The sequence below is a fragment of the Strongylocentrotus purpuratus genome, unplaced genomic scaffold, assembly GCF_000002235.5.
Source record: "Strongylocentrotus purpuratus isolate Spur 01 unplaced genomic scaffold, Spur_5.0 spur5_scaffold_12, whole genome shotgun sequence".
Classification (NCBI taxonomy): domain Eukaryota; kingdom Metazoa; phylum Echinodermata; class Echinoidea; order Camarodonta; family Strongylocentrotidae; genus Strongylocentrotus; species Strongylocentrotus purpuratus.
In genome coordinates, this window is record NW_022145597.1 from 8,527,994 (window position 1) to 8,553,640 (window position 25,647).

Here is a 25,647-nt window from a genome sequence, read left to right on the forward strand (position 1 = left end):
CCTATCCTACTGAGCGGCGAATGCTTGCGAACGTAGCGAATTTGGATTCGCCAACTTTTCTGACGAATGTTGGCGAAAATCGGCGACTTTTAGTGACGTTTAGCGACCATAAGCAACATTTGAGCGAATGTTTCTGAAAGTGTTTGCGAAAGGCAGTTGGCGACTATAAGCGAATGTAAGCAAATGTTAGCGACAGTTTTTGCGAAGATTAGCAAGTATTTGCCAATCCTTTGCCACTATTTCGTCCCTATTTTCACGAAGTGACGGTAGTGAATGGTAATCCCATACAATTTGTGTGCGGAATTTCCTCACTACCGTCACTTCGTGAAAACAGGAACGAAATTTTGTGAACGTTTGAGACCTTTTGAGAACTCCTGGTACTCGATTTTATAAAGGAACCATATGGTAACGTGGTCGCTAGCATTGGCGAAACAAAGAGAACCGACGATAACAAAGAGCGACGCCGTCTTACAACCGTTTGCAAAGGCTAAAGATTGGTTTGCAAAGGCTTACGACTGTTTTGCAAACGTCTGCAATTGTTTGCGAAAGAAAAACTGTTTGCGACAATGAAAACTGTTTGCGAACTTTCTTGCAACCTTTTGCAAACTTTTTCGAACCCTGGCGAAACCCTAAAAGGCCTATCTCACGGAGCGGCGAATGCTTGCGAACGTAGCGAATTTGGGGTTTCGCCAGAGTTTGTAAAATGTTGTATAAGGTTGCAAGAAAGATCGCAAACAGTTTTCTTTGTTGTAAACAGTTTTTCTTGTCGCAAAGAAAGAACATGTTCAAAATTTCTTTGCGAATTTATTTTTCCGTAAACAGTTGCAGGCGTTTGCAAAACAGTCGTTAGCGTTTGCAAAACAGTCGTAAGCCTTTGCAAACGGTTGTTAAACGGTTTTGCTCTTTGTTTTCGTCAGTTCTCTGTGTTTCGCCAAAGCTAGCGACCACGTTACCAAATGGTTCCTTTATAAAATCGACCCATTGAGTACCAGTAGTTAGCAAAAGGTCTCAAACGTTCACAAATAGTGGCAAAGGATTGGCAAATAGTTGCTAATCTTCGCAAAAGTTGTCGCAAACATTTGTTTACAGTCGCTAATAATCGCCAACTGCCTTTCGCAAACACTTTCGGAGACATTGGCTCAAATGTTGCTAATTGTCGCTAAACGTCACTTAATGTCGCTGATTTTCGCCAACATTCGTCAGAAAAGTTGGCGAATCCAAATTCGCAACGTTCGCAAGCATTCGCTGCTCAGTTAGATAGGCCCTTAAATTCGCTACGTTCAAAATCATAGGGCCTTTACTGATGAATTGTCTTCTTGACTCAACTATCTGCACAACATGTGTAATAAGTTAAGCCAAGGTCACAACTGGCCATGCACCTTTCTGAGACAGGTCTGTTTGTTTTGAGAAGTTGCCATTTATTTATCCATTTAAAAAATACGCTGCGGTTTACCAAGGCATATCTGAAAGAGCCTCTATAAAAATATAGAGGCAAAGCTTACAGGCTAATTAAAGTCCACTCCAAAAATAATTTTCATTTAATAGATGCAGAAAAACAAGAGAAACATTGCACAACAAATTTGAGTAAAATCATGAATTTTTGAAAAAGTATGACAAATTTTGGAACAATAGAAATCACTACACACATTGCGAATTTAGTTATCAGTTTGTGACGTCATTGTCTCACTATTTATCAATAGCTTTACATATGTTTATCCCATTAATTTCCATTTTTATCCCCTAAAACTTGATTTTCCCTTGTCTATATACCCAGGTTATATGATTTGTATAATACTGCGTGCATGACATTTCACAAAATCTTTTGTGAACTTTGAAGAATTGACACTATTGATCTGAGTATTATATATTCATAATCATTGAGTTTTATATATTAAATACTTTACCAAAATTCAAATTTGTCATGATTCAAATGAAAAAAAATTACTCTATATTAGAGCATCCACACAAAAACATATCATACTATCAATATAATTTGGATGCTGGTGTGAAGAAATAAGATTCTTAGGAGGAAAATGGAAAATTTATATTATCAATATAAAATAAACAATTAGTGGATAGTGAGGCAATGACGTCACAGACTCATGGGTGAGTTGCCAATGACGTCACAGACTCATGAGTGAGTTGCTAATTTGTCCTGTGATTTTCAAAGTTTTCCATCTCATTAAAAATTCATAACTTTCTTATTATTAGTTAACCGATTTTGCTCAAACTTTTTTGATTGGTTTGTCTGATTTTTCTGCTTCTATTGAAGGTAAATTATTTTTGGAGTGGACTTGCCCTTTAAGATGTGCTGTTGGTTTTGAGGGAATATTTTACTGATAAGTGCTGATGGCTCAAAAATACAGGATTCATTATATACTGGTATAATTATATCCTTGTATTAAATCCCTACATCACTGTAGAGTAAAATTGTTATCATCTGTTCCTTATACCTTACAGGTTTTGAACTTGAGTCAAAATATTCAGGAGGATGACCTACAGCATTTACAATTGTTTACTGAGTATGGAAGACTGGCTATGGAGGAGGAGAGTTCTGAAGCCAAACCATTCCAGGTCAGTCACTAATGTATTGGCAACAACTGCAAAATCTTTAACTAGTCAAATTCCTAACTTCCGAACGTTAGACTCAGCTCTATTCATAAGCCCAATCATAATACCTAACCTGAAATCCAATGGCATCAATATCTTCATCATATTTTTTGTTGAGTGGATTGGCACTGGAATGAGTTGCAATAATCATGCATTCAAGCCCTAGCCCCCCTCTCAGTGTTATTTAGGGTACGCATATGCGTGTTCCCTCCTTTTGAAAACACCCCTCTAAGTCCGGTGTATAAAGTCAATACGGGCCGGATTTTTGTGTACTACGAGCCGGACTTTGGTGCGTGGAAACTGGAAAGTACCCCTTTATCGGACATTTTGGGAACACGCATGCTGTCATTCCGACCCCGGAGTTGGGGGGGGGGGGGGCTAGCCACTTTGTGAATTTAGCAAGGTTTTTCATCAATATTGCTTCTGTAGAATTATAAGTGTGTATGGATTGTGAATGAAGATTGTAAAAGCTTGTTCACTGATCACACAACATAACTCTATATTTATTTTTAGCTACGAGGCAGCAAGGTTGCACTGACAATAAAATACGTGATAAACTGTTTTCCCTCTTCGTTATTTTATTGAGAAATATAAACTGTAGACTAAACACAAAGTGTAGTCATGCAAGCAAATAAATGATTCAGAATAAGAATCACATGAATGAGAATTGAGAATATTGCACGGAGGTTACATTAATGGCCAATAATAAATTAGATGGATGGACATGATCAATTTAATGAATAAATATAGAGTTTACGACATAGTAGAAATGATGTCGAAAGTCCAATAATGACGACGGGTGAAGAACGAAGGAAGGGGCTCACGCGATGATAATGCGGTGGCTTGATGACGAAAATGCGTCTTCGATGTCGTGCCTGAAGAACCGTGAAGACGCAATGTCGACGCGAATGCTCGTGATGATGAAGACGCTCTCAGGCGAGAAGAGAAGAAAAGAGATGTGGCTCTCGAAGACGAAGCAGTGAGTCGCTCGATGTCGGAGGGTAAGGAAGAAATGAAGACATCAAAGCCGGTGGTAATGCAGATCAGAGCAGTGAGTCGCTCGATGGATGAGCCAAACTTTGATGTATGGTCAATTTAAGAGAGCTGCGGTGAATCGAGCTCGTGGTGAATGGTCAGGCAAGGCTACGGTGAGTCGAGCTTGTGTGGGTGAACAATCTACCGGAGCGAAGAGACTGGTAGCTCCCAGCGGAGAACCAAGCGTCGGTCCTGATGTCGGTCCTGATTAAACGTTCCACTGAAAGACTCCTAGCGCACTGGAGAGGGCAGAGAGAGAGAGAGAGTAAACGTGCCATTGCAAGAGGGTGGTATGCACGGCAAAATAATAAGCCCAGAGAGACAATCTTGACTCGACTGTCATGGTAGCAGGTGTTGTCAACTCGACTGAGGTGTAAGTAGGATTGAACCAAACCTCACGTGTTGAGATACGCGGTGTGAACGATGCGCGAACCCCCCCCCCCCCTCCCCTCCCCCTCCGGGAACGGAGGGACCGCACGCGTGTTTCCAAAATCTCCGGCTCGTAACAAAAGAAAAGGGTCTACCCGTATTGACTTTACACACCGGACTTATGCTGTAAAGGGGGGGGGGGTGCTGAAAAGGCTCGTATAACAAAAGAAAAAGGTCTACCCGTATTGACTTTACACACCGGACTTATGCTGAAAAAAAGGGGGTGCTGGGAACACGCATATTATGCTTAACCTAAATAACACTGAGTGGGGGGCGGGGCGAAACCACGGTGCTCGATTGGAGGAACACACGTGGTCCGAATAAATGAATATAAATAAGTAGCGTGATGGAAAATTACTAAGAACATGAATGTACAGTAAAAGTAGTGCGAATGTATGAGACGCTACACTTCTCTCCACCAATGTATATAATTAGGTGAATTAAATGCAAACATCAATCATTACAGTTGGATTAGCATTTAAATGATGGTTGCCAAGTATGCCCTGTGTGAGTGCAGGATTTTAAATAATTCCAATAATGCTGGGTGGTAAGAAAACACTGTAAAACGATCAGTTCTTAGTATTGTAGTTATTCGTCTGCATGATATTTTGATAATATGTCTGATATTTCACGCTTGTTGAATCACTTGAAGATGAGAAGTATCTGTGTTTGTCTTGTTAACAATAATAAGTTCATGCTATTACTTATTTCTATTTTGATGTTAGTCTTTGATGATCCTGGTTCGTGATTGGAGCTACCACTATGAATATGACTATGGGGGAAGTGGAGGTTCCAAGTTCCTTGACAAGAGGTTGAATGTAAGTATTAAACACACAATCAATATAGTGTTTCATGTTATAAGTAAATATTCTGCTATTAAGATGAGTTATAATAATCCCAGCTACATTGATGTTTAGTTGCAGTTTTTGTTTATTTGTTAGTTTTAAATTGAGTTCACCTTTATTTGTAATGTGTATTCTTTTTTTTTAATTACACGTGAAATGCATAACATTATATCAAAAGAAAGGAGTTTTATTTTCGTGTTAAAAAAATGGCTTGTGCTTTAAATACCTTTGATCACAGGTACCCCTGGACATCCACCCCCGGATAACCACTTCCAGTCAACTACCCTCTAGGACAACAACCCCCTAGGAAAACTACCCCTAGGGCAACCACCCTCTAGGACGACTACCCCCTGGGACAACTACCCCCCAGACAACTACCCCAGACAACTAACCTCTACGACAACTACCCCCTACGACAACTACCTCCCGGACAACTACCCCCGGACAACTAACCCCTACGACAATCATCCTCTAGGACAACCACCCCCCGGAAAGCTATCCTAGTGGTAGGTGTCTTGGGGTAGTTGTCCGGGGGTAGTTGTCCTAGGGGGTAGTTGTCCTAGGGGATAGTTGACTGGGGATTGTTATCCAGGGGTGGATGTCCAGGGGGTAGGTGTCCGGTGCCATATTGTACATGTTTATGTAAGATTCAATCAGGAATTTGATCTAGAAGGATGGTGTGAAACGATCGAAGTACTTTTGCATTTTGGAAGTGTCCACTAACATATTTTTCACCCTTGTTGTTACTTGTTGTTGTTGGAAGTTCTCCTTATTGTTTATTTTCATATAATGGTTGCCAATCAACAGTATTATTGAATTATCTTGTTTTTTGGTTTTCATCTATTTTGTACTGACAGCAAGCAGCTAGGCATAGAGAGTTACAGGATGTGAGACGTCATATCACAAGCTGCTTCAAGAGACTTGGCTGCTTCTTGATGCCTCATCCTGGTCTAGCTGTAGCTAACGATCAAGACTTTGATGGTAGATTAGCAGGTAGGTGATTTAACTTCCTAAACAATAATTGAAAGTTATGCTATCATTAAATACGTTTCACCTACTAGGAAAATTCCCAATGAAAAGGATAAAGACTCCTGTATTTTAATAAATATCAAATTGATTGATATAGTGCAAGACGCTTTTTTGTATTATCGTCTATTAATATTGTCTTATTAACACATAGAGGAACCGAATTTCTAAAGGAAAAATGAAATTTCTAAATTCCTACATTCTGTTGACAAAGTATATATAATATATTAAATGAACATTGCTATCAATTTCAAGAAATTAATGTTAATTTTCATTTTAAAATAATGTTATTCGTAACAACCCAATGAACTTAGACGGGAAGGGATTCAAATTTGTCAGTTTGTTTAAACCCTTTTAAAGGTACCAATTTACAGCCAACATCAAATTATTTAGAACTTTGCAGGAATTATGAACATGTCACGTATGTCCTATCTGTTAAATTTAAACGTTAACAGTGTCCTAATATTCAAATTATGCAAGGAAACCCGTTTACTTTCTAGACTTCACTGTCAGACACTATTAAGTGACTGACTGACTTCTTTTTTTTTCTTTGGTAATAACATACGTAAAATGAGCTGTAAAGCGTACATGAGCATTTTTCGTCTACATCAATAACCCAATTCTAGTAATAGCCAAAATTAAACTGATTGAATCTTGGCGCAGCACAAAACGTACGACCATTCGGCCAGTGGCGGATCCAGGGGGGGGGGGGGGGGGGCCTTGAGAAAAAAATCATGTAAAAACATGTGATTTTTACCTTTGTGGGGGGTTGGACCCCCCCCCCCCCCCTGGCGCTCAAGGGGGGGGGGGGTGCAAATTTTTAAATTTTCGAGGACCAAAAAAAAAAAAACGTGCTCACTATCCCCCCCCCCCCCCCCCACCCCCCACCCCACTGAGCGAATTTTCGGCCGGCGCGATTTTTCAAATTTTCGGGAGCAAAAAAAAAAAAGTTGGGCCCCCTCCCTTAAGAAATCCTGGATCCGCGCCTGATCCGGCACAAGGGTCTAAAAATCAGACTATTACTTTAGTGATTGCAATCACTAAAGTCGATTCGAAAACTTATGGTCTGAAAGACTTTTTCAAGCCCTTTCGTTTGGAGGGAAATTTTAAATAAGTATTTTTTTTCATTATGTTGGCCTGCAAATGGGACATAGTACTTTTTAAAGCTTTAAGAATTCAGCTCATGATCCAAAATCATTTTGTTTTCTTCTTGATTTCAGATATCAGTAAAGATTTCAAGATCTATCTACAGGAATTAGCTCCTCTTCTTCTTTCGAAGGAAAATCTGATTGTCAAGGAGATCAATGGCACTAAGGTCACGTGTCAGGCACTTCTAGAGTACTTCAAGGTCAGATTTGATATTACATATATTATTCGGTAGAAAGATATACTTCTAATTCAAACCAAATAATTACATAATCAATGTCGCAGCTTTAATGGCCTTCTGGTAATACAGCAATCTACATTTGCCAAATGCAGCCGAGCTAAAGCCGGGGTAATAATTGTGGAGCGCCGGGATTATAGAGTCTGACAGGCCTGAGCGCTTCATATACATAATACACACATTGTTGTTGTTGTTATTGGGTTTTAAGGCCTTCCAATCTGGCTATACCACAGAACTAGACGAAACGTATTTTACAGTTGTGTGTGCTATACTGCTCAAAGTGGCCGCTCGGTACATTTTCCCTGACAGTCGGCCTATTTTTCAAGATGCCCTATTTTTCAAGATGCCCACCGGCATTTTTATTTTTGTTTTTTATTTTTCAAAAAGAGATCATTTTAGCAGTGAAATTTTTTTCTTTAAAAAAATTATTAAAAAATAAAAAATAAAAAAAGGAGGCGGCCCCCAAAAGGAAGAGGGCGGGGACGCTAAACATTGTGTGTAATGGGCTTATAGCTAAACTGATGACTCTTAAGTTTCCCTGTAGCTCACAATGCGCATAATTATATATCCACTCAAACTTTATACCAAAAGCGCTAATTGTGTCACTTTCTCCGATATTTCTATAATTATACGAGATTTGTTCATGTTTTAATAGCCTGCAGGGCAGGCATCGAATCTGATGATGTTACTACAGATACTCAAAGAAAGTCCTCTATTTATTGTAGGGCTAGGATGGTCGCTGTCAGTTTGGTAGTCATAATATTTACTGGGGTGGTTCTATAAACTCTACTTATCTTAAATTTTGTAATATAAAAAGCTGCACCTGTTAGACCATCATCAAGTTTGGATCCATCTATTTAATCTTCAAATAGTTATTTCATTTTATTGAAATATTTTCCAATGCACAATTTAACTGCTGTATTGGAAGCCTGTCTACGGAACTCTGAGGGGGGCTCCCAGCACTCGACCTGAATCGCTGCTAAGGATTTGTCGTATTGTATAAACAGACATGGGCAGATAAGGGCAATTTATACCAAAATTGTAAAACCCACCGAGATGAATACTGGATACGTGTATGCAATGTGGTTATGTTATCATCATTTATTTATGCATCGATGGGTACGTTCTAAGTTAGGCCTAGGTCGGTTCTAGGACAATTACCCCTGGGCAATCACCCCCCGGAAATTTACCCCCCGGAAAACTACCCCCGAAGGACAATTACCCCCCGGAAAATTACCCCCCGGAGAATAACCCCCCGAGGACAACTACCCCCCAAGGACAATAACCCCCCGGAAAATTACCCCCCGGAGTATTACCCCCCGAGGACAACTACCCCCCGAGGACAATTACCCCCCGAAAATTACCCCCCCGGACAACTACCCCCCGAGGACAACTACCCCCCGAGGACAACTACCCCCCGAGGACAACTACCCCCGAGGACAATTACCCCCCGAGGACAACTACCCCCGAGGACAATTACCCCCCCCCCCCGAGGACAACTACCCCCGAGGACAATTACCCCCCGAGGACAACTACCCCCCGTGGACAATCAGGATTCAATAGCAAAAGACGATCTGATACATTGAGAGATGGCTACGAGCCTATAAGACCCCCTTCATGAACCCATATTCGCTCAAATACTAGCACGTTGTCTTCCTCGTTACTAAACATTTCCCTTTAATACATATACACTGTCGCTCATAAAGGTGGAATATTTTGTTTTTATACCAATTTATGGAATTATTTTAAAAATTATTTAAAAATAATAGATCTAGATAATAGTATACATTCTCAGATTTTATTGATCAATAATTTGCCAATGTGTGCTTTGCGTGACTGCTAAAGCATATGTATGCTACTATGCTTATTAACTAGGGGACCTATGCCCTTAAGTCATAAATGACAGTAATGAGGATTAATGCCCCGCAAAAGGGCACTAATATAGCACATCGACACGGTTTTGATCCTGGGGCCTCACAGTTACGAGGCCATTGCTTTGTCACTGAACCATGACTGTACGCAGCGGGGGCTAGGGTAGGGGGCAGTTTCCATAAATAAAATAAAACACAGAAAATGCAATAAATTTTCAATAATTTATTGTATTTTACCCCGGTTCCCAACATAAACAAATCTTCTGTGTGCCCATGCCTTGAGCCATAATGCATAGCCGTCCAGAGGATTTTTTTATGTTGGGGACCGGGGTAAAATGCAATAAATTATTGAAAATTTATTGCATTTTCTGTGTTTTTTTTTAATTTATGGAAACTGCCCCCTACCCTAGTCCCCGCTGCGCACAGTCATAGTTCAGTGACAAAACAATGGCCTCGTAACTGTGAGGCCCCAGGATCAAAACCGTGTCGATGTGCTATATTAGTGCCCTTTTGTGGGGCATTAATCCTCATTACTGTCATTTATGACTTGAGGGCGTAAGTCCCCTAGTTAATAAGCATAGTAGCATACACATGTTTTAGCAGTCCCCGCAAAAACACACATTAGCAAATTATTATTCAATAAAATCTGAGAATGTAAACTATTATCTAGATCTATTATTTTTAAATAATTTTTAAAATAATTCCATAAATTGGGGTAAAACTAAAATATTCCACCTTTATGAGCGACAGTGTAAGTTATACAACGGCAGTGCGGCTGCTGATTTCCACGAAGGATGTAAGTTTTAGTTAATTGTCAAGCGCTTCTCAAAATGCATAGAAATACATTTCTCTTGAGCAGCGTTATTTCAACTTTTTGAGTCATGGTACCCTCTTAAAAAATGAAAAGTTTCTCCCATTTTGCATGACTCAGGCACTCGCCATGTTCATGGGTGTCGATCCCGGGGGGGGGGGGGGATGGGGGGATATATCCCCCCCAAATATTTTAGGTTGGGGGGGGGGGTGGCCTGTCCAATCATCCCCCCCCCAACAATTCACCATCAAAAAAAAATGAAGAGAAACATTAATGATGAGAGCCCGATGAGAGTAGTTAATGGTTATTACTCGCAAGATGACCATCAATATACACATTTTGCTATCTCATTTTCATAATACATAAATGAGACATCCGTATATGAGACAAGAATAAATTGAATTCTCGCTCATACGGCTTCATCAGGAATTGATCAATTTATTCAGTCAACAGCATCATAGAAATGCAGTGCGCCAAATGCAAAGCCGCAGCGTTAAAAAGCAACGAGCTAAATATCAAGCGCAAAGCGCAAAAGTGCAAAAAAGAAGTAGAGAGTGGGAGAGAGAGATAATGAGAGACAGAAAGGATACAGGCGCGTTTACAGGCGCGCGTAAAAAACGCAGGCCAAACAAAAAGAGAGAGAGAGAAAGAAAAAAGGAAGAGGACGTAGGAAGAAAAAAGATTAAGAGTCAAGAACGGTACAACGAATCGTCATCTTTCTCTTATAATGTGATGAAACGTCAAAGTTTCGCGCGGGAGGGGGGGGGGGAACTGAATTCAGACAAGGATTAAGAGTCGAGAATGGTACAACGAATCGTCTTCTTTCTTTAGTAACTTAATGAAACGTCAAAGCTTTCGCGCTTCGCGCGGGAGGGGGGGGGGACTGAAATCAGACAAGGATTAAGAGTCGAGAATGGTACAACGAATCGTCTTCTTTCTTTATCAATTTAATGAAATGTCAGAGCTTCCGCGCTACGCGCGAAGGAAGGGGAACTTTATTCAAACAAGGATTAAGAGTCGAAAACGGTACAACGAATCGTCTTCTTTCTCTAATAATTTAATTAAAGGTCAAAAGAAATTGAATTTAGACAAGGATTTAGAGTCGAGAACGGTACAACGAATCGTCTTCTTTCTCTAATAATTAAATGAAACATCAAAGCTTCCGCGCTTCGCGTGGGACGGGGAAAAACCCCCTCCCTGCAGCCACCCCCTTTAGGGAGCGCGCTTCGCGTGCTCACTACCGCCCCCCTAAAATAAAATCCTTGCTACGCGCTTGAGAGGATAATAACCCAAGTTGCAAGCCCACATGGGTCCCATATTCTCTGAAATGTTATCTTTATTGAGGGTGACTTGAAAAAATTAATAACTTGTAAGGGAGGGGGTGCAACCTGCCACACATTTCTACCTCTTGGTTGCTTTGATCCATTGCCGAAATTATTTTGGCACCTGTCCCCCCCCCCCCCCCCCAACCACGGATAAAAATCGACACCGTTGTGACCAACAATGACGGTCGCATACTACCGGGTACCCATTTAACACCTGGGTGGAGAGTAGCAAGTGCATATGGTTAATATCTTGAAAAAGGATATTAGTGCCGGTGTCGTGATTCGAACCCTCGACCTGCGCATATCATACTCCCGCATGACAACATAATTATATAGATAACGTGAAGAAAACCTTAATTTCGGATCATGGTCGAGGGCCCATTATACAAAGACAAATACACGATCAGCTTAAAAAGTGACAGAGGATGCATAAATGAAATATTACATCCTAATTTATTTGTTTTGCCATTGTTGGTGAGAGAGGCTGTAAGGCGTACTCATCTGCGCGCAATGTATTATTGAATTTCTTTAAAAAATGCAATTTCTGTTATTTACTCGGTAGCAAAACTTCGAGGGAATTGGGCAACTCCCACCCCTCCCCCTCCCACACTGAAATGAACTTCACAAATAACATAGAAATTGAAAGTTTATGAAATTTTCTATAAAGAGCAATTTGGTGAGAAGCTCGCATTATTTGTCACAGTGTTAGAAATTCCTCGGGGGTGATTGTCATCGGGGATAGTTGTCCTCGGAAGAGGGGGGTAGTTGTACTTGGGGGGAATTGTTCTCGGGGGGTAATTGTTCTCGGGGGTAGTTGTCCTCGGGGGGTAATTGTCCTCGGGGGTAGTTGTCCTCGGGGGTAATTGTCCTCGGGGGGTAATTGTCCTCGGGGGTAGTTGTCCTCGGGGGGTAATTGTCCTCGGGGGGTAGTTGTCCTCGGGGGTAATTTTCCGGGGGGTAATTGTCCTTGGGGGGTAATTGTCCTCGGGGGGTAATTCTCCGGGGGGTAATTTTCTGGGGGGTAATTGTCCTTGGGGGGTAATTGTCCTCGGGGGGTAATTCTCCGGGGGGTAATTTTCTGGGGGGTAATTGTCCGTGGGGGGTAGTTTTCCGGGTGGTAATTTTCCGGGGGGTGATTGCGCAGGGGGTAATTGTCCTGATACGGCCTAGGTCACATATAAACCGGGCCGCGTACGATTTTCCCTACCCGGCGGCTTGCGGTGGATTTAAAGACCGTGCGGGAACCTTCCGATTGTCATTTCTATGGCATGTGTGGTCACGTTTTCTGCGGTGCTCAGGAGGTGCCCGGCGAAAATTGGTCGAGTGAAATGCAAGGCGCCCGTAAAAGTGCCGGCCGGTGAGCTCACGGGCTCCGTCCGATGAGCAGGTGCACCCAGGGCTCCCGGAAGGTGCCTTGCCGGGGCCCGGCTGGGGCCTCAAGGCGCCCGGACGGGTGACGTGCGGTGCACTGAACTATGTGTCCTCTGACATCCGCACCTCCTGTATTCAAAGCTGGGTTGTACATGTTGAGATGCCGCCGTGAGGGGGCCGCACGGGCAATATTCATTTCAATTGGCCCCCGGACGGCAGACGCTCGGGGTTGTGCATATCACCGGGGCTGTTGAGTGGCCCGTGAGGGAACCGTAGGGTAGACGTACGACACCCTCGAGCACCGCAAGGCGCCCGTAAAGATTTTTCAAAGGAATTTACCCAACAAAATCGTGAGGGGCTCTACCTACGGGCCCCTTACGGGCTTTCTACGGCCTAACGGGCAGGAAAAAATGCCGGGGGAATTGGGAGCAGCCAACTCAGCACCACGGCGCCCGTACGGCTTTAAAAACTGTCCCGGCGCCCTGTAGGAACTTTACGGCAACCGGCCGGACACCGGCCGAAAAATCCCAAAATGTCTGTCTTTACTCGCCGTACGGGCCCCGGAGTGTATATTTGAAAGCCCCATAACGCAATATGCATTCAGGCATTCATATACATTTGATTTCTTGTCCAAACTCATATTCCTAAAATTGGCTTTATCCTTTTTCTCTACTAGTTCTTGTAATTGAGTTTTAAATGTGTTTCCATGTACAGTCAAATCTGCTTTAGTGACCACCTGTCTACAAAGACCACACTTTTGTTCCGCTTGAAAATGGTTTCTCTTTGAAAAATGTACTAAAGGAACCTGACTACAAAGATCAATTTTTGTTTTTTCCCATTCTGGCGGTCGCTAGAGACAGGTTTGACTGTAGTTTGTATTTGCACAATACTCTATCTTTTCATGCTGTTTGGTTCAGGCTTACATCACTATCTACAAGGGAGACGTTTTACCTGAACCTAAGACTATACTACAGGTAAGAAGAAAGATGTATGACAAGAAAATTAATGATGTTACAGTTTCCAATTGCATCTAACATGTATCTTTTGTAATATTGCAGGGGAATAGTAAAGGAAATCATCTATATATTATCAATATAAACTTTGATTCAACTTCCCATAACACTTCACCTAGAAAGAATAAAGTCATTTCATTATAAATATAATTTCATATAACGAGTTCTGTGTTAAGTTCAAGCTGGTTATTTTCATCAAGACATATGAATTTGAAATGGGCCAATAATTTTTAGTACATTAATAGTAATAGCCTTATTACATAAAAAAACACGTTTCTGTGATGCTTTAAGGCATTGAAAGAATTACATTGTTTTAATGCTGTTGATATGATTCCAATTTGTATTTTATCCATCATAGAATTGATGTGTTTAACCATCCGCCGGGTATGCATTTACTTAATTTGTTGTATAGGCGACAGCAGAGGCCAATAACTTAGCTGCAGTAGCAAGTGCTTTGGACAAATACACTAAGGATATGGAACAGGTGAGGAAAGTTTTGTAGTAGATAGAACAACAACAGTATAAATGCTGCCATGTTCATATTTCATGCATTAAAGTGATTGTACTACGCTAGTGCCTAGCATTTACCATTGTCATGCCACAACAACTCTAATTTGTTGATAAGAATCAAAAGTTCTTGGTTGGGTGCATGCTCGCATGTTCGTGTATTTTGAGAGTCACAATGTGGGTTAGCATTACATGGGAAACAGTTGGATATATTGCTTGTTCATATATGACGCTGCAGCAGTTTTTTTTTTAATTTGGACGTAAAGTGTAATAGCTATATATAGGCGTAACATTTCTTTGTCTTATAATACAGAGCTCAGTGAATAAGTGCAAGTCCTTTGCTGCGCGTAGTTGCCATTCTGCGTTTAAATACAAAGTTGCAGCTTTTTGTGGCGCTTTACCCCGCCATATCTAAACGAGCCTTTATGCCTAGGTCACATTTGCCGCGGCGGCCATGGGGTCTAAAATATCTACGGCCAATAGCAATTACGCCCCCCCCCCCCCCAAAAAAAAAAAAAAAAAAAAAAAATGTTGTATTGCTCTTTAGGTGCCAAAACATGGGTCGGTCGGAAATCTTTTTTTTTCTCCCTCTTTGGGCTGACTTTTCCGCAAAAAAAACGGTAAATAAAAAAAATTAATTAAAAAGCCGACCGTAGATTTCATGATTTTGGGATCGGTCGCAAAGGGAAATACAACATTGTTAAACGACCTTATAGGGCCACTATACACGGTCGCATACGGTAGTAGTCACATATGTTAGCTGGATGTATTTTTCACTGAGTGTACTAGATCTTGGACTGTATGAATAGTTTTATAACTTGGTGTATATAAAATGGAAAGCTGAATTCCTATCTGCTGAATCAAAATTTGGACAAAGATTATAAGTTTCAAGTTTCAAGTTTCAAGTTTCAAGTTTATTTGTCTTCCAGAAAACACATGTGACAAAATATAATAGAGTATAATCATAACAGTACAATGTAGAACAAAGGAAGACGAGGAGACCTTGGTTGAAGCACAGCTTGTTAAGTTAAGGCCCCCTCATATGATGTGACAAAGATAACTTATTTATGAATACAACAACAAATATGGAATATATAAAAACTATTTACAAAATACTCTCAGAGAACAACTACCCAACGTTGCATCTAATATGATCTAATATGGACAAACCCAAGCCGACACCAAGTCGAGACATCAATGAGTTATTGCTCTCTGAGTGCAGAGGTCAAGTAGGAATATATGGTATATGTAGTATGTACAGATGAGAAAGAAGAAGAAAAAAGAAAAGGGATAAAGGGGTTATATGTCAAAGTCAAGAATTAACGAAAAAAAGATCAAGAGTAGAGTTAAATATGCTACAGTACACTAACAATAAAGCTTGATAACACATTCATGTGTCATCGACATACTTGTCAAGAAAATATGACTTAAGTCTACGTTTAAAAACTGAGATACTTGAAGCATTTGTTATGGTAGTATCAAGTGAATTCCAGAACCTGGGGCCAGTGGACATTAGTGTATTCAAAGTGAAGGTTGTCCTTGCATATGGTAAATGGAGAGCAGAAGCCTGTCTAGTATTATAGCTGTGAATTTGGTTATTTCTTCTAAAGATTTGAGCAAGGGCAGGAGGGAGGTCTCCAGAGTGAATGCTAAACATGAGCATTCCAAGTTGCATTGAATAGAGATCTTCTAGTTTTAGAATACTGTTTTCATAATAAAGTAGATTAGTATGTGCACGATAATTTGCTTTACAAATTATTCTAATAACCCGCTTCTGCACAACAAAAAGCCTGTGGATTTGAGTTTTGGATGATTTGCCCCATGCCAACATACCATAATTGATATATGATAAAATAAGAGTAGAGTACAAAATGAACAATACCTCTCGAGGTAAACATGATCTCAACTTATAAATAACACCAGTATTTTTTGACACCACTTTACTTAATTTGTCCACATGAGTTTTCCAATTCAGTTTCTCGTCTATGTATATTCCAAGAAATTTCGTTGAAGTTACTCTCTCAATTGGGTTATTATTGAATGCCACTTCGCCTGGCAAAATATTAACTGAATTACTGAACAGTATATAATTAGTTTTCTGAAGATTCAAGGATAACTTATTAGCATTAATCCACTTCATTACTTTTCGAAACTCTTCATTAACAGTTTTCAACAATGTTTGTGGACATCTATGAGAAAAAAATACACTTGTCAATGAGTCATCAGCAAAAAATATGAATGATAATACACTTGATGAGCGTTGAAAATCATTAATATACAAAATGAATAAAAGTGGTCCCAAAATGGATCCCTGGGGAACACCACATGTTACTTTTTGGGGACTAGAGTCAATTCCATTTAAGGACACATATTGCTTTCTTTCAGTCAGATAACTTCTAAACCAATCCAAGGCGACTCCCCTGACACCATAATGACATAATTTACTTAAGAGAATTTCATGGTCTACAGTATCAAAGGCCTTGGAAAAGTCTAAAAATGTACCAATGGTGTGTAAGCGACTATCTAAGGCAGAAGCAAGTTTATCTATAAGGTGTAAGATTGCATGTGTTGTTGTATGCTTCTCCCGAAAACCAAACTGATAATTACTGAAGACACATGTTTTGTTTAAAAATGTTATAGTTCTTACATAAATAATTTTTTCCAGAATTTTTGAAAAACAGGTTAACAAAGAAATCGGAGGATAATTTGTCAGTAATTGAGAGTCACCTTTTTTAAAAATTGGTACAACTTTTGCGATCTTCATGTTTATCGGTACAACTCCGCTTGACATAGACAAATTAAAAATATGAACTAGTGGTTGAAGGATACCGACAATAACTTGCTTAATAAGTTCGTTCCCAATATGATCATACCCAGGACTTTTCTTGTTCTTGAGGGCTCTAACAATACCAAGCAATTCTTCTTCATTTGTGGGCACCAGAAATAAACTTTGCATGTTAGGTTCTACTAAGTAATCATGAAAATCAGTTTGACTGTTAGGAATATTTTTTTTCAGATTCGGACCAATATTACAAAAATATTCATTAAACTTTTCCACTATAATATTTTTATCTTCAACCATTTGGTCATCTATATTCATTTGTATTATACTTGTTACTTTAGATGCTTTTTGAAATACATTTCTTATCACCTTCCACGTGCCCTTGATATTATTGTAAGTTGCTTTAAACTGTGCTAAATAGTATTGTTTTTTGGCTGCACGCAGCACAGAAGTCAGAGTATTTCTGTAAACGGAATATTTCCTTTTTAGAGCTACCGTCCCTGCTTTCTTATACTTATAAAACAGCTCATTTTTCTTATTTATTGATTTCAGCATAGCATTGGTGACCCACGGCATACGTGGAGTTCTTCTACGGTTGTTTTTACTCTTTACTACTGGAATATTAGCATCATACAACAATAAAAACCTATTCATGAAAATATCGAAGGCACTCTCATCACACTGATTCAAAAGAACATCACTCCAGTTTGTCGCCAATAACGCCTCTCTAAACTGATTAATATTTTCTGGGGTGTTTCTTCTAACATAAATGTTCTTATGGGTGACTACAAGTTTTTTTCCCAAAGGAATTACAGTATACACAGGAAAATGGTCAGACAAGTCCGACACGCTAGCAGATGGTCGGAACCTCTTTTGAAGGCATAACAGTTTTGCCATCCATTCTCAGTCTTATGCAGGGCTATATCCTTCTTGTATGTGATACAGGTATGTGGAGGTGACAAGCCATACCTGAGTCCAGATGAGCTAAAGAAGAAACACAATCAAGTTGAGGAAGCAGCCATTAATCAATTCAGAAAAGTACGCAAGATGGGAGGAAGGCAGTACAGCCATCAATATGAGGAGAAACTTTTAGCTCAGATGAAGACTTACGAGCAGCAGTATATCAAACACAATGAAAACAAGAAGCCGTTCAACATGAAAACCATACTCCCAACGTACAACACGCCATTGGTGATTGGAATAGTAGGAGGCTTGATTATTGTATGCTTTTGTACGATTACACCGATTTCCGTTATAAGGCCAGTCAAGACGGTAAAGAATATAGCTGATGTTCTTAAAGGTATTAAAAAGTGTTGGTAAAAATATTTAATTCATCTGAAACTCTTTGATGTTATAACAATATGCTATAGGAATATCTTTAACCAATCTCCCCCGCTGAAATACTTTTCTCTTTTTTTAGTGAATTAAACAGTAATTAATAAATCAATTATTAGTTCCAAGCTGACAAAAGTAATGAACACACATCAATAACGAGCCAACTTCCCCTAAAGGGTAGAAATAAACAATAATATTAATATATTACATTTATAAAGCGCTTAATACAATGTTTCTAATCGCTTAGCAAAAATAAAAAGTAATGTTAACCTACAAATTACAACAATATAATAATACATGATACATAATTCTAATAACAAATTCCTAATAACAATCATATAATAATAATACTTAATATTTACATAACGCTTTATAATTTAACAAACAAGATAGAATTACATTAAACAGAGAAGTCTTAAGTTTACTCATGACGATTTCTAACGTTGGGTACTCGCGTATTTCAAGGGGGAAGTTTTGATATACATTTGATTTCTTGTCCAAACTCATATTCCTAAAATTGGCTATATCCTTTTTCTCTACTAGTTCTTGTAATTGAGTTTTAAATGTGTTTCCATGTACAGTCAAACCTGCTTTAGTGACCACCTGTCTACAAAGACCACATTTTTGTTCCACTTGAAAATGGTTTCTCTTTGAAAAATGTACTAAAGGAACCTGACTACAAAGATCAATTTTTGTTTTTCCCATTCTGGCGGTCGCTAGAGACAGGTTTGACTGTAGTTTGTATTTGCACAATACTCTATCTTTTCATGCTGTTTGGTTCAGGCTTACATCACTATCTACAAGGGAGACGTTTTACCTGAACCTAAGACTATACTACAGGTAAGAAGAAAGATGTATGACAAGAAAATTAATGATGTTACAGTTTCCAATTGCATCTAACATGTATCTTTTGTAATATTGCAGGGGAATAGTAAAGGAAATCATCTATATATTATCGGTCGGAAATCTTTTTTTTTCTCCCTCTTTGGGCTGACTTTTCCGCAAAAAAAACGGTAAATAAAAAAAATTAATTAAAAAGCCGACCGTAGATTTCATGATTTTGGGATCGGTCGCAAAGGGAAATACAACATTGTTAAACGACCTTATAGGGCCACTATACACGGTCGCATACGGTAGTAGTCACATATGTTAGCTGGATGTATTTTTCACTGAGTGTACTAGATCTTGGACTGTATGAATAGTTTTATAACTTGGTGTATATAAAATGGAAAGCTGAATTCCTATCTGCTGAATCAAAATTTGGACAAAGATTATAATAGGATATATGAGCTAGCAGGTGGTCGGAACCTCTTTTGAAGGCATAACAGTTTTGCCATCCATTCTCAGTCTTATGCAGGGCTATATCCTTCTTGTGTGTGATACAGGTATGTGGAGGTGACAAGCCATACCTGAGTCCAGATGAGCTAAAGAAGAAACACAATCAAGTTGAGGAAGCAGCCATTAATCAATTCAGAAAAGTACGCAAGATGGGAGGAAGGCAGTACAGCCATCAATATGAGGAGAAACTTTTAGCTCAGATGAAGACTTACGAGCAGCAGTATATCAAACACAATGAAAACAAGAAGCCGTTCAACATGAAAACCATACTCCCAACGTACAACACGCCATTGGTGATTGGAATAGTAGGAGGCTTGATTATTGTATGCTTTTGTACGATTACACCGATTTCCGTTATAAGGCCAGTCAAGACGGTAAAGAATATAGCTGATGTTCTTAAAGGTATTAAAAAGTGTTGGTAAAAATATTTAATTCATCTGAAACTCTTTGATGTTATAACAATATGCTATAGGAATATCTTTAACCAATCTCCCCCGCTGAAATACTTTTCTCTTTTTTTAGTGAATTAAACAGTAATTAATAAATCAATTATTAGTTCCAAGCTGACAAAAGTAATGAACACACAACAATAACGAGCTAACTTCCCCTAAAGGGTAGAAATAAACAATAATATTAATATATTACATTTATAAAGCGCTTAATACAATGTTTCTAATCGCTTAACAAAAATAAAAAGTAATGTTAACCTACAAATTACAACAATATAATAATACATGATACATAATTCTAATAACAAATTCCTAATAACAATCATATAATAATAATACTTAATATTTACATAACGCTTTATAATTTAACAAACAAGATAGAATTACATTAAACAGAGAAGTCTTAAGTTTACTCATGACGATTTCTAACGTTGGGTACTCGCGTATTTCAAGGGGGAAGTTTGTTCCAAAGTTGGGGAGCACAAACAGAAAAGGCACGATCGCCATATCGAGTGTGGGTGAGAGGGCCTGGGGCTAGATGAAGATGTGCTGTGGACAATGCTCGGAGACGCATATAATGATGTATGAGTTTTAGGAGTGATGAGTTCCGAGAGATATGAGGGAGCAAGTTTGTGAAAGGCCTTGTATGTCAGCATGAGAATATTAAATTTGACACGCTGTTGGAGGGGGAGTCAGTGTAGAGAAAGAATGATCAACGTGATGTGTTCATGTTTTCTTGTACGTATGATGAGGCGTGCTGCTGTGTTCTGAATATGTTGATATTATATATTATATATATATACATGTATATATATTGCAGTAATCAAGGTGGGAATTTACAAAGGCATTAATTAGACGATGAGAGGAACTTTGATCCAGAAATGTTCGCAGTTTTCCAACTTTGTGGATCCCGAAAGCTGCGATACGACATACTTTGCGGATACGCTGGTTCACATTCAACACGTTGTCCACTGTGACTCCCAGATCCTTGGCGGATTGGGAAAGAGCGATTGTTGTGCCATCCATGTCAAGATCAGGTAGCACACTGGAATTTCGAAACATGAAAGTTATATGGATAACTTCCCGTTGAACACAAGATTATTGCCGCAGGACCAACTTTTCACGTCGCTGACGCACATGTTGAGCTCGGAAATGCTACTGGAAGCATCATTTTGCTTGAGCACTATTATGTACAAGTGGCGCATTCAGCCCCCCTGTGCCCCCCCCCCCCCCCCCCGGTAAAAAAAAAGGGGGAGGGGGAAAAGGAGGGGGAAAAGAAAGAAAAGGGAAGAGAGAAAGAAGAAGAAAAGGGGAGAGGAGAAAAAATAAGGGGAAAGGGGAAGAGAGAGGGGAGAAAAGGCGGAAAAGGAGCTCCCCCATCTGTCAGGATATTGTCGGAAAAGAGAACAGAAGAAAGAAATAGAAAAAGAGTAAGGAGAGGCAAGAAAGTAAAAGAAAGAAAAGGAGAAAAGGAAAAAAAAAGAAGTTAAAAGGAAAGGAAAGAAACGGGGGTGAAAGAGAGGAGAGAGAGGGGGTAAGAGCCTGAGAGAAGAGGGGTGGGAGTAAGAGCGAGAGAGAGGGGGGTGTTGGGTGGAGTCACCACGTCGAGGGGGCAAGAAAGATACGCATATATAATTATGTTGCTGTGTCGGGTCCGCTGGGTCCTAAATACTCGTGTGCTAAATCAATGAAGAAGTTCGAAGTCGGTGAGCTGTATCGGCCGGCAAATTCTTTTCCCCTACGAACTGTGACTTTTGATCTGACAAAGAAATATTTTTGAAAATTCAGACAATGTTTAAGAGTCGGTACAACGAATCGTCTTTTTTCTCTACTAATTAAATGAAGCGTAAAAGCGTCCGCGCTTTGCGCGGAATGGGCGAAAATGAATTCAGACAAGAATTAAGAGTAATAACTTAATGAAACGTTAAAGCTTCTGCTCTTCGCGCGGGAGGGAGGGGGGGGGACTGAATTGAGACTGAAGAATCGAGAACGGTACAACGAATATAAGTAAAGGGAATGTTTATATGTACGCGGATGACACGACAATATCCGTTTATGGAAACAGTCCAACAGATATAGAAATCCAGCTTAACAATGTAATGCAAGAAGTAAATGAATGGGTTGACAGAAACAAGTTGATCCCCAATCCAGAGAAGACCAAAGTCATGCTAATAGGCTCAAGACAAAAATTACATCGATTTTCAAATCTAAAGTTGCATGTTACATTAAAAGGTAAATCTGTTGAATGTGTTGATGAATCTAGGTGTTTAGGTGTAACCATAGACTCTATCCTTGACTTTAAGATACATACTGAAAAGGTGTCTTTAAAGGTGTAACAAAAGCGAAGTGTAATAAGAAGATTAAAAACATATTTTCCTACTAAACAATTATCTGATATATATCGGGGGTACATTATACCCCATGTTCTTCACTGTTGTAATGTATGGTCGCGCAGAAGTGTCGGGAATTTCAATACCTTAAACAAATTACACAAAAGAGCTGCCTACATAGTATCAAATAAGTCATGGGATATACCGTCCCTGGATGTATTACAGTCACTATGCTGGCCAACTCTTGATAAATTGTTCTGGAAAACAATGTGCTGTTTAATGTATAAATGTGTAAATAGAATAACACCCGGAATCGTTCATGACAGATTTATACTCGTCGACGATGTTTCAAAACGAATAACTCGCAACACAGATAAGAAAATTTTGCGATTGCCAAAATGTAAAACAGAATTTTACAGGAAGTCATTCATTTATTCAGGGAGTGAAATTTGGAATGATCTTCCACTTGAACTTAAAGAAGCACAGAGCCTAGCAGTCTTTAAGAGAGCTCTAAAAGAAAATATCACATGATAAGGTGTTCTTCTGCATAGTTGATTTGTATCATGTTACTTGACTCCAACTGTTGTTCTTTTGTGCAATATTATATTCAGTTAATGTATTCCTATGTTTTGGTTTATTTTATTTTCATAGTTGATTTTATCATTATCTATTCAGTTTTTGAAATGTTACTTTACTCCATTACCATACAATGTTTAATTTATTTTCATAGTTGATTTTATCATTATCTATTCAGTTTTGTCATGTTACTTGACTCCATTACCATACAATGCTTACAATTATCATTAATGAACTGTTGTTCTTTTGTGTAATATTATATTCAGTTAATGTATTCCCATGTTTTTGTTTAACTTATTTTCATAGTTAATTTTATCATTATGTATTATGATTCAGTTTTGTTATGTTACTTGACTCCATTACCATACAATGCCTACAATTATCATTAATGAACTGTTCTTCTTTTGTGTAATCTTATACTCAGTCAGGGGCGTACGCAGGGGGGTGTTTTGGGGTTCAAACCCCCCCCTTTGGTATTTTTATGTATGTAAACCCCCCCTAAAAAACCTAAAACCCCCCCCCCCTTTGGTTTTTTTTTTTTTTTTTTTTTTTTTTTTATTATAAAAAAAAAAAAAAAAAAAAAAAAATGAAATTATACCCACGGCTAACCTAAATAAGGTGACCTTACCCCCCCCCCCAACGACCAAAAATGTCAAATTTTGAAATTTCGAGACCAAAAAAAAAAAAAAATGTGTCCTCTTACCCCCCCCCCCCCCCCTCCCCCCCCCCCCCCCCCCCCCCCCCCCCCCCCCACTGAGCAACTTTTCGGCTGGCTGAGTCGTTGCGATTTTTTTTGACCTCCAAAAAAAAAGAAAAAAGTGTCCGCTTACCCGCTTAACTATGATGTGCAAACTTAATGAATAATGTTATCCACGCAAGTAATAGAATAAGTGGAACATTTTTTATTTCACAAAAAAAAGTTTTATCTAATTCGTACTCATTGTTTCAAACATATCAATTGTACATAAATTGTGCTTAAAGGACAAGTCCACTCGAAAAATTATTTATTTTCAATAAAAGCAGAAAAATCAGACAAACCAATCGAAAAAAGTTTGAGCAAAATCGGATAACTAATACAAAAGTTATAAATTTTTGAAAAAGTATGTAAAACTATGGAACAATAAGAATCACAACACAAATTGCCAAGATGCTTATCAGTTTGTGACGTCATGTTGTCACTATTCATCAATTGCTCTATATGGTTTAATCCCATTAATTTCCCAGGTTATATGATTTTATCATATTGCGTGCATGACATTTCCAAAAACTTTTGTGAACTTTGAAGAATTTATGTTAATTTCTGAATATTGTATATTCATAATTATTGATTTTTATATAAATAGTTTATCAAAATTCACATTTTTTATGATTATCTGGAAAAAAATTCCCTATATTAGTGCATCCACACAAAAACATATTACTATTTATCTAACTTGGATGCTGGTGTGAAGAAATAAGATTCTTAAGGAGAAAATAGGAAATTTATATCCTCAATATAAAGAAAATAATTAGTGGATAGTGAGGACATGACGTCACAGACTGATAAGCATCTTGGCAATTTGTGTACATAATGACGAAGAACAACGTATATATACGGGTAACTTATTGTTTAATTCAATGGCCCTATAGTATATACGCTTACATAAATTTGCTCGTGGTTTAGGTAAAAGCAAATCATCTTTTGAACGGAGTAAGTATCTCGTATTTTTTCTTCGAATTTTTTTTTCAAATAATTTAGAGTCATATCATAATAATAATAATAATAATAATAATAATAATACACAACCTTTATTAGGCGCTTAACACTTTTGATTCTAAGCGCACTATTGTCTTTCTACAAATTACCAACCAAAACTTTTAATAAGCACACAAACTGTAAATCTGTTCTTTATTCAATAAATCATGCATATATATATAATAATAAAATAAAAATGAGATCAAACATAAGATCAAACAAACGAGGAATAATATGGTGTGCACCTCCTTTGACCGACTCACAACTGCGGCCGTGTAGAATATCATTCATAAATTAAATATTATGTATCAATACCAATATATCCTTACTTTGTCACCGGTCTAATGGTTCCCAATCCAAAAAAGCATGAATTTGATGCAAAGATGTGTGCAGGCACGGATTTATTCTTAAAATAATTCTTCCAGCTCTATTTTTAATTGTTTGTAACATTTCGAGCTGTGTTTTATTGAAGGATTGCAATATAACATCTGCGTAATCAAGATGTGGGAGAATGGTAGCTTGATATATCAACTTTAGAATAGAGTGAAATGCCTTCTGTAGATCCACAAAAAAATGCTCCTGTATATAATTCTTTATCTGTTGCTCTTAACCAGTCATCTGTAACTTTAGTTAAAGCAGTGACGGTAGAGTGTGGCGACCTAAATCCCGATTATGTGGGATTGGTATTTCATTATCATTCAAATACTCTAACAATTGTTGCTGAATAACTCTTTCTAGTAACTTGGAAACGGAAGTAAGGAGAGAAATTGGTCTGTCATTATTTGGATCAGATTCGTCTCCCTTTTTATGTAAAGGAACAATTTAGCTTTTATTCCATTTACTAGGTACTTCACAGTCAATAATAGACCTATTTT

At 38.6% G+C, this 25,647-nt stretch overlaps 1 protein-coding gene across 1 annotated transcript in view; it reads left to right on the forward strand.

The window, feature by feature from the left end:
• LOC115922604 (atlastin-2-like) overlaps positions 1 to 20,354 on the forward strand; it is a 31,660-nt gene extending 11,306 nt beyond the window's left edge. The window contains exons 5-11 of the mRNA XM_030981760.1: positions 2,461 to 2,574; positions 4,800 to 4,892; positions 5,777 to 5,912; positions 7,166 to 7,293; positions 13,625 to 13,681; positions 14,133 to 14,204; positions 19,730 to 20,354. Coding sequence (XP_030837620.1) covers positions 2,461 to 2,574; positions 4,800 to 4,892; positions 5,777 to 5,912; positions 7,166 to 7,293; positions 13,625 to 13,681; positions 14,133 to 14,204; positions 19,730 to 20,104 — 975 coding nt within the window. The 3' untranslated portion in view covers positions 20,105 to 20,354. The remainder of the gene's footprint in view (positions 1 to 2,460; positions 2,575 to 4,799; positions 4,893 to 5,776; positions 5,913 to 7,165; positions 7,294 to 13,624; positions 13,682 to 14,132; positions 14,205 to 19,729) is intronic.
• Positions 20,355 to 25,647: the final 5,293 nt, after the last annotated feature.